The sequence below is a fragment of the Brachyistius frenatus genome, unplaced genomic scaffold (genome assembly GCF_029030835.1).
Source record: "Brachyistius frenatus isolate BFR_SWC_R1_liver_20210118 unplaced genomic scaffold, ASM2903083v1 Contig_1, whole genome shotgun sequence".
Taxonomy (NCBI): Eukaryota; Metazoa; Chordata; class Actinopteri; family Embiotocidae; genus Brachyistius; species Brachyistius frenatus.
The window spans coordinates 8711763-8722500 of NW_027210600.1; the positions used below are offsets into that span (position 1 = coordinate 8711763).

Consider the following 10738-nt stretch of genomic DNA (forward strand, 5'->3'; position numbering starts at 1 on the left):
ACTGCACAGCCAGGGCAAATAATTATGTCTGATTGCGTGCCGTGCATCGCATCTTTTCTCCACTCCATGAATTAACAGATCAGTGGATTTTCAGACAGTGTCGCATGACTCACTTTTGAGCAATGAGGCTCGTTCATTGACACACGCAAATCAAACTATTTGTGATGGAGATACAGACGCATGACATGTGCTTTAAAACTCTTTAGCTGCTATAATCTTGCACTTTCACTGCTGAGTTTAGTATTCAAATAGAAACAGCAAGAGTTTCTGCAGGTCTACATCAAAGGGAACCTCTTTTTTTTTTTTCTGCAATTAATCGCTGCACACTGGGAGATTTTATGTCACCGACACGCTGACGTTCAGCCTCAATGCTCTTTTTTTTTTATGTCTTTGGTCAAAACATTATGAGGACGTGTTCATGTCTTTCTCGCTCACAAACACATGCTGCCTACACATCTCCTTCCTTGTCCTTGCGGGTCTGTGTCCATCCCAATTTCCTCCTAATTTCCTCTCAATTTCCCTTTCTGTTCCACCCCCCTCCCCCCGTGCCCCCCCCCCCCCTGCAATCCCCCCACCCCACCCTCTCTCTGGTGGCCCGTGAGCCCGGAGGTTTTGGAGGTCTGGATAACCAGCCATGTCTAATGGTACACAGCCCACTCATACTGCAGGGTGGGAAACTTCAAAAGAACAGCACCAGCACCCCAGAGGTATGCAAACACACATATATGCTCACACAGGCTCCCTCCTCTCCTTTCTCATACTCTGAAAACACCACACACACACACACACACACACACACACACACACACACACACACACACACACACACACACACACACACACACACACACACACACACACACACACACACACACACACACACACACACACACACACACACACACACACACACAACAAGCCTTTAAACTCGCTCTTGCACACAGCTTGTAAAATTTCATTTCACCAACGCTTTGAATGGTTTGCCATTGTCTCCTCTGTTTCCCCCTTTTTGTTGTTATTCTTTGTTTTCCCATTCTAAGTGCTTATTTATATGTACTTTATTCTTCTTTTCCCTTTTATCAGGATCCCTTCTTTTCAGCCAAGCTAGTCTCAGAGCATTGCTTCTTCTGAATCCTTATCAAACAGCCCAATAACTCTTCAGAGACGCTATCCGAATGATGCAACCGAGATAAAACTAAGCGACCTCTTTCTTACCCACGCTGAGCTGAAGTGGGGAATCTCAGCGGGACCAGACCTCCAGTCTGTGACTTTTTGCCCAGTCAAAAGTCTGACTGTGAGGTGGATGACTCAGGACTCATTGTGTGTGTCAGTGGCCGAGGACCCACCCAACCATTTGCATGGTGTTGCATAAGCTGTTATTATGTTATTATAGTGATAGGAAAGTAGTGAGCAAGCAAGTCAGTGGCTCTCTTCTCTCAGGTGTCAAGGTGAACGTGTGTGTGTGTGTGTGTGTGTGTGTGTGTGTGTGTGTGTGTGTGTGTGTGTGTGTGTGTGTGTGTGTGTGTGTGTGTGTGTGTGTGTGTGTGTGTGTGTGTGTGTGTGTGTGTGTGTGTGTGTGTGTGTGTGTGTGTGTGTTTTCTCTCTCTCTCTTTCTCTCTCTCATCTAAACCACTGATTTTGTATTCCTGCTTTCATTCCATCCCACTAATGACAACCATTGCAGTCAGAGACAGGAATGACAGGACAGCAGGATTTGGGCTCCCAGTTACTGACATGAAATTTCAATGATTTCAAATAACAGCAGTCAGGGCAATTTAGCTTCTGGTTATTTCATTGGAACACGTCTACTCTTGTAGGCTCTTCCAGCTGTGTCCTTCACTTGCCTATAATACGAAATAGTAAATGTACAAACAGAGAAGTTTGCATTGAGACAATAAAGGAAAACAATGATGAAGATATGCACTTGTACAAGAACATTAGGCTTTCACCAAAGAGAGACTTAAAGAGAGGTTTGTTTCGATGTTTTTGTCAGTGTGTGTCTTTCCTACCTTTTCTAACCCAGGCAGGCGCGTGTGCTTTGTGTGTCACAGTGGAACAGGAGCGATGTTTGCCTTTGACCAGCTCATCCCATAAGATGATGTCTGCTGAGTCAGAGTCCAACCTCAGACCGAGCCTCTCAAACAGAGAGATCTGGGCTGAGGTAAAATATAAAGCACTGACCTGAGAAAAGACACACACACACACACACACACACACACACACACACACACACACACACACACACACACACACACACACACACACACACACACACACACACACACACACACACACACACACACACACACACACACACACACACACACACACACACACACACACAGAGTTGTAAAACAATGGACCAAAAATAACTGAAAGTGGTCTGCCGCTCTCCTCCTTCTCCTCCCTTTTTCTCTATCTGTGCATCACCTGTCCTCCAATGTCTCCTATGGTGAGGACAGCCTGGTCAGGGTGGGAGGGATCCACCCAGTAGTCTAGACACCAGGGAGTAAACTTCAAACCCTAGAGAAGATAAGAAGTGAATCTATGAAGTCATGTATATTGACCCTTCTCAGGCCATAGCGTGTATATCCTCCTCTGGAAACTCGATACACAGACTGCAGCAGCAGAGGCCAAAATGATGATAGAAATCACTTAATCCAACAGATCCAAATTATTACAATATTTATTCTTCCGTTTATTTATTCTAATGTTTGTTCTTTTTTTCAGGAGGGTTACAGCTAAAGCTTTTACCTTGAGTTTATACTTGCAGCTGAAGTCCTGTTTCGACAGGATGTCATAAAAACACACCTCTTTACTCGTGAAAGACACAGCAATCTGAGAAGAAGAAAAAACATGTTTATTAGAAACAGAGACACATAGAGAACTGATTTATATGATATAATGACAATTTAACAGTTTCCTAGGCTAATGGTGAATGAAAGACTGAAAAATCTTTATGCGGGTTATTCAACACAATTATATGTCATCAATAAATCTGCAGATTAAAGAATGGCTAATTAATAGTAATCATCAATAATTGATAGTCTTATTACTAAAAAAAATGAATGTTTGCTTTTTGAACTTTATACAACAGTTTCAAGTCTGCAGTGCAATTAACCAAAACCACTGATCAATAATTCATTAATTGAGTGAAATACTTGTTTACCTCTGTGCATTACAATATCAGCCTCAATCACCGAGAATGCCTATCAATTATGAATCTACCAATTCATTTCTATGAATAACATGTCTTCAACTGTGCAACAGGAAACAGAATGTGTCCCCATAACCAAGCTGCAACACCAATAATGAAAAATTGGACGAAACAGTTGTTGGTGATGCAACATTGAGGAAGTGATCGGGTCACCTTGTGTGCATTTTGCAGCAGCACCATGTCAGTGACCCAGAGGTCTTTGGGTGCGACCGTGCTGTTCTGCAGTCGATGTGTGTGCACCAGTGACGCGTCCTCTCCGTCCCGCAGCACAACGGTTCCTCCTCTACTCACAGTCAGATACCGACCTGAACTCTGCACGTACAACACCTTGACAGTCCAGGGGATGACAGGAAGCAACATTTAACACAGATATACAGTGACAGCATATACAGCTTTAATACTGTAATGTCATTTGTAACATTACAATGTGAAGTTAAATTAGTAAAACTGAGGCCACAGCTTTTTTTTTTTTTTTTTTTTAACTTTAAATATTTATTAGATCTTGTATTTCCTCTTCTTACTCTATAACCATAAAACTATACGAGAATAAGCATATTAAACAAGAGCTACTGGCTAAATCTTCCTCTTATTGAATGTAAGTGAATAAAATTGAGCAGGCCACATTCTGTGCAGAAGCCAATAAAACAATAGAGGATTAATGAATTCCACGATTTTATTGGGGAAAAAAGGCCAGAGCGAGGATACAGTAAGAGAATCTTCAATAATACTTTCAGAACAGAAGTCAGTGTTTAGTTGTTCTACCTTGTTTTTCCTTCAGTCAAATAAAGGCTTTGTAAAAATCTCTTGGATTGGCATGCCATGTATTTATCTCTAATTATTCTAATTACCTAATGATGTATAGCTGGTGACTCACTAATACACTGTGTTTCTAGCTATTTTTTTAATTGATGTGTCCCAAAGGAAATACTGTCATTTTTGGGAGTCTGTTAATGGCTCTATGTTGCTTTAAAACAGGCGTCAGGCTTGTCTACAAATTCCAGTGAGGATTGACTTGTCCGTGAGGCTGCATTTGTGATAAGGAGTCAAAGTCCTGCTATCTTTTTTTAAGCTAGCCTGTCCAACTGAAGTCTCACTGAAGCTGTGACTGGTAAATGGGTGAGGCATTCAAATTCTGTTAATCAGCGCAAAGGACTTAAATTTAGCTTTACAATATTACACCGTATTTAATCCATTTGGAAAGACTAATAGAAGAGCGTTTATAAGCCAAAAAATGCCAATCAGTCAAAACAATATGATCACTCAAAGATGAAGCAAATGATGTGAGGAGCTGTGAAAGAAATGAGTGAATGTAAAAGACCTGAGAGACTTTGGCAAGGACCAAAGAACGGCCAGACAACTGGGTCAAAGCATCTCTAAGACAGCAGGGCTTGTGGGATGCAGAGATGAGTATCTACTTACAGCTGCCCGAGAACGGGACAAACTGGCCACAGGGGGTTGGAAAATACGCTGGAACAAGTCCACTGCACAGCAACTGTGACTCACAATTCACAGGACATCTGATCTGCTGCCAACGGCTCGGTACCAGATACCACAGGTCAGTCCAGAAAGGAGTCAGTGCCGTGGCGGGTTGGAGCCGTTCTGGCGGCAAGTGAAGGACCAACACCATACAAGGCAGCGGTGATCAGTGTGTATGTGGAATACCAAAAACTGGGAATTTTAGTGTGAATTATTGCTTCAAGGTTCCAGCAGCATTAATTACTTATTTGGCTCCTTGGCGGCAGACAAACCAGCTGTAAACGTGAACATTGCTTGGCACCCTTTAAAGCTGCCATGGTCTACGTGTTACAAAGGAGTCACTTACATGTTTCGGTAATTCATGACAAAATATTAGCATTAATCCTGGTTCCGTGTTTCTTGCCATCTGGCAAATATGAGTCCAATATTCACTCCGCTTTTTGCTTTGTCTTGGTGTTCGAGTCCTGAGAGAAATATCTGGCTGAGTGTTGCCATATACTCTGCTATGTTCACCAGCTCCTTACTTGGTACTTGAAAGGTAGAATACAAGTGTGAAATGTTTTGTTCAATTGAAAATATCTGCTGTGGAGACAGCACCAAAACACTAAAGCTATGGGCTGTAAAGCCAATAAACTGAAAATCAGGAAAACTTATTCTCTGCGTTTGCGCATTTTCAGTTATATTACATATTGGTTTTCACATTTTTTTTATTTCGCACATCACTGACAGAGTTGGGGATAGAAATTGGAGTCTTCTAAGCGTCGATAGTCTGTCTGCCTCTTTAAGACTGATATAAGCTATAAAAGGGTCCAAACCTTGCAGCCATTTGGAAAACAACTGACACAACATTCTGACATTTTGACATCCTCAGGATTGAAAGATTAAAATGTTGAGCCTTCACTTTATCCACAGCGGTAGGCACTTTATACCGGCTGCTTCATTTACATATTAATTGATAGATGTTAAGGGAGTCCAGAGCCATTTATCTCAAAAGAGGTGTGCCATTTTGATGAGCAAGACCCTAATACTTCTGAATGTTTCCGTGCACAATGTTTAATAATGTGGAATTCCATCCCGTCAGCAGTTTTGGATTCTCCAGTCGGTCAATGTCAAAATGTTTTTTTCAGATAATGTGCCACAGTGGGTCATGTGTTATAGGCAACATGTTCTGACCCTGATAACACGCTCTTCATCTCCTTAGCCTCCTTGTGGTCGGTGACCTTTTACCTTTTGAACAGGGTCTCGATGAGGACAGGACAGGGTGCGAGGTGGCTTCCAGCAAGGCACGCTGATGGTTCTGGTGTTCCTAACTTTATCAGAGAGCTCCAGCAGCAGAAAGGAGCACAGCCCTCCGCAGTCGACACGTCCCTCCTCCTTCACGGCGTCAATGTCCAGAAGGAGGCCGCGGTGCTCCTGAGTGACAACCACACTGTCGAACAGGAGGCCGTACTCTTCCCTGGACCCATGGCCGACTGCCGACCACACCAGATTGATGAATTCAGTTCTGGACAAGGAGCGAGAAGCACCTGAGGAGTCCTGCATGACGATCGACAGGATTATGAGACAGTGCATAGGTGAATGCAGCCTCTTTAGCATTTCAACACCCACCTTTCTTGTTTCTAAAGCATTTCTCATGAGAACCGAGGTGAGGTTTGATGTGATGAAATGAGAGATATTTTATATTGCATGTTCTAAACTTCTCAAGGTGTTTCCCATGTGAAATAAAGGTGTTATAATGTGAGGCTTTTAACAAACTGACAAAAAAAAAAAAAAATCAAAGACTCACAAGGAAAAGGCTCTGCAACTTTCTATAGTCCTCAGTGTTCATCCTGCTTTCAAGCTGTGCCACCTCCATTCTCGTTCCCATGGTTACAGCTCAGACCTGTCAATCAATGAGCAACACACCGAGGTCAGGGAGGTAAAGTGTGCAAGTTTTGTGCAGAGGAATCCCAGTCAAAGAATAGATTTCCAACACTTCTAGGTGTCACATGATGAATGTCGTGAGCTCCAGTAATCCCTTAGTAACCGTCCATATCCATTTCACATCAGGTTGTTATGTCATCAGAATCATACAGCCGGGTCACAACAGCAGACTTTTTTTTTTTTTTTTTTCAATTAGCCATTTTCAGGCCATCCAAACATATCCGTGTTAGTGTGCAAAGGATTTTTAACAGAAATTTCCCCCAGCTGTCATTCGTAGGTGGGTGAATAGGTCCCCAAATTATGTGTCAGAAATGGTTCGAGGAGGCGGCAGGTTGACAAAGCATGTCAAGTCTCTGTTATGGTGGTTAGTATGAAGTAAAAAAAAAAAAAAAAAAAAGATGTCAGATAGACGACAAGCACAAATAATAGTATGAATAAAAGGTAGGATTTGTTAAACTAGCCTGTGCTGCAATCAAAATAACATTTCAGGTCTAAGAAAAATGAGAGCTGATGAAATGTTTCTTTTTAACAGTCTAAAAAAAACACTGCAAAGGGTAGCAGAAGAAAGCAAACATTTCATTTCAGAGTCAAATTCATTGGATGAGGCATCAAACTGAAATGAGATTTAGATGACAGGGTGTGTAATGAAAGCAAAAATCAATGCTTTGGTGCAGCTATTATCTTTTCTTTTTTATATCTGTTACTAACTGCAGTGCAATTTGACTGTAATAGTTTAGCCACGTTTTTAATTACATCTCAGATGGCAAGTAGGCGACTGTACCAGTTGTGTTTATGATACAATAAAAATACAACATAAATCAAAAAAGGTGATACCCCAGGGAGGAGTTTTCATGTTTTGTTTGTGAGTACGATTACTTTTAATCAACCACATCCTGACTTGTTTTGCAGCGAGCTGCTGGCATCAGTCTGTATGCGACTGCACAGGCGTAGTTCCACCAAATCTGAACAGAGTAGCACATATTTTGAGCTGATGCACCACCCATATTGCTGTTAGAACAAAGGTAAAACATGTCTACGGCATTTCCTCTCAATGCTACTGTCAGAGTCAACTACTCTCAATCATAAAAAGAACATGTTAGCAGACATTTACCAGGGTTGACTCTCCTCTTCTTGGATGGCGTCTTCAGGTCCAGTCAAGTCTCTCGAAACTGTCACTGCAGTTTTTCTATCTGCAAACTATTAGTTGTAGTGATACTCTTAAAAAAAAAAACACAAAAAAAAACACCTCAGTTCCAGGCTGTAACTGCATAAGGACAGGCTCTTGGCCTGCAAGTGTATACACACACTTCAATCAAGCAGATTCTTTATCATAAAGTTCAAATAGTTGAGCTTCACACAGCTTCTCACTTAATAACAAATTCAAACTTACCAAGACAGCCAATTTTGTCCTCTCCGTCCACAATAGGTGTCCTCAGTAAACTGTCCCAGAGTGTCCATGCTCTGAGATGTCGAAACACCATTTTTTAAAGTATGACATTTCAAACCAATCCTCATCCTCTGGTTGGTCTGTCTTATCCTTTGGAGATTCAGCTTTGTGTCCAGAGGTTTGGTCTTACCCCGTAATGTCTGAGAAGCAATCAACGCCAACAGCCCTGGCTGCAGCACACACACCCACTGAGAGTTAACTAACTGCCCCCAGTAGCCCAGACAGTGGTAACACACACAAACACACACACACACACACACACACACACACACACACACACACACACACACACACACACACACACACACACACACATATACACACACACACACACACACACACACACACACACACACACACACACACACACACACACACACACACACACACACACACACACACACACACACACACACACACACACACACACACAATTCTTTCTTTTATTATCCCTCACTCTCAAAGACTCAGGCGAAGTTCCCTGGCAACCAAGTAGTCAAAAAGAGTTGTGTTTGTGCGTCCAGGCACTATTGTCTGTATGTACCACAATATGTGTGTGTGTGTGTGTGTGTGTGTGTGTGTGTGTGTGTGTGTGTGTGTGTGTGTGTGTGTGTGTGTGTGTGTGTGTGTGTGTGTGTGTGTGTGTGTGTGTGTGTGTGTGTGTGTGTGTTCTATTCACAGATTAGGCACAGAAGAGAACATAATATGTGAAGTACAATAACTCACACCATCGCTAGAGCAACACAATTCACAAGAACATTAGTATTCCACTGTCACTCATAAAAGTATTCATGCATTGAAACACCTAAAAATACAGCTGTGAACCTGACTCAAAAATAAACACTGCAAGAGCTTTACAGCACCACTCAAATGCCTTTGAGAGGACATCATGTGGGTCACTCGTAGTTACAAACGCACGCATAACAAAAGAGACGAGACGTTTGGCAATTAAACAAATAGACTGCTAGCATGAATACACACAAAATCTATACATCCAACAAAGATATCATCAGTGTCCTTCCTCTCTGCTGCTTCAGTGACCATGACCAATCCCTGCGTGTGGCTTAATGGTCTGGAATAACTTGAATTAGTTGATTGCAGTGGTCGTCAACAGTGACAGGATCGGAAAATTAGGTCTCAGCAATTTCAATAATAAAGCTTTAAAAATTAACACTATCACAATTGGATTACAGTGGTGCATGTAGGAGCCAGTACAGAGCCCAAAATAGCCCACCACAAATCCACCATGGAAAATCCACTATTATACAGGGAGAAGAATGAAGTTGCTGGAATGGGGAAAAAAAATTGGTACGGATCTTAGCGCTGGGAGGAAAGCGGTGCAGTCGAAGAAGAGAGAATGGAAGAGCAAGTGAGCGGGAATGAAGCACTTTCTTGCAACAATGCAAATCTGAAGAGAGACCCACTTTTGATATTCTTTCTCAGATGTCAGGACTCTTTAATTTGCAGTTTTAAAAAGAAGAGTTTTCAATCTTCATGACTCAAGTCCTCATGTACTCAAGAAATCTTAGGTTTAGGTTTTTTATTTACATTTGGTTGAAAATGGCATGTTGAACACTGTTATGGAAATGAAAATCAGAAGTACTATTCAGAAAACAGAAAATGATACATTCATAATCGAATACATTGGTATAAACACAGTAAAGGTTAAATCGTGTCTTATTTAAATTTTTCTGTTTCTAATTCCTTGAACTCTGGATGAAAAGTCCAAAGTCAATTTAAGATTGTATTGATTTATAGACATGTCGGCAAGTCTCGCAGAAATGTATTATGGATAACTTCACACCCATTTTCCTTAAACCAAACCTGTTTGTTTATACCGGCATACCAACTTGTTTTCCCGAACACCTTCCAGTGTGAGACTGGAGCAAACGGCACTGAAAGAAAAGCTCGGATGCCAAGCACCCGACAGAAACATCTATTGGAGAATTTCTGAAAACTCCTCAAATCAAAGACATGGAAGCTGTCAATGTTTCAAATCTAATCGCAAGCAATGAAATAAAGGAGAATGATTGGGATGTATTTTCCTTTGGTATATAATGTACAGACAACAGTGTCTCGTCACGGGTAAATATTATTTTAGGGGGTCTCAGGGAAAAACAAACTACTGGAAAAAATGTACAGGGAACAAACACATCTCCAGGCATCCCACATAATGTTTCTGTCAGTTCAGAAACTTAAGATCCATTACCTTTTATTAAACAAAAAAAATGTCCTGTTCTGTTATATGGCAGAGGGTATAATGTTAGTACTTAACATAAATCTTTGTGAAGGAAGTCAGCACAGCTGGTGATTACTGATCCCCTGAAAGGGTGGTGCTTATGATGCACTGGGGTGAAGCACGGTAAACACAGTCTCCATTTCTAATTACCAAATGTTTTTTTTTTTTTACCAGCTCTTCATTTTGTAACATGATTTGAACACATCAGATTTAAGTGAACAATGATGTGTGCTGATAGTTGCAGGTAAATCTGAAATGTTAAGTCGAACGTTTGCAAATCAGTGAACAAATGTCACAATTTCTCTGGATGGAGCTTCTTAAATGTGAGACTCTGTCTGTTTTATATCATTGTAAACTGAATATTTTTGGGTTTGTGACTGTTGGTCAGACAAAATAAAGTATTTGACACACTGTGGTCTCTGGTAAGATGTGATGG

The 10738-nt window shown here is 41.4% G+C and overlaps 1 protein-coding gene across 1 annotated transcript in view; it reads right to left on the reverse strand.

Annotated features, from left to right (window-relative positions):
* The window catches only part of LOC138614483 (cilia- and flagella-associated protein 337-like), a 29887-nt gene extending 21385 nt beyond the window's left edge, over positions 1-8502 (reverse strand). Inside the window, 6 exon segments of the mRNA XM_069688007.1 lie at positions 2010-2181; positions 2431-2523; positions 2755-2838; positions 3371-3544; positions 5921-6229; positions 6480-8502. Of these exon segments, the coding sequence (XP_069544108.1) occupies positions 2010-2181; positions 2431-2523; positions 2755-2838; positions 3371-3544; positions 5921-6229; positions 6480-6560 (913 nt within the window). The 5' untranslated portion in view covers positions 6561-8502.
* Positions 8503-10738: the final 2236 nt, after the last annotated feature.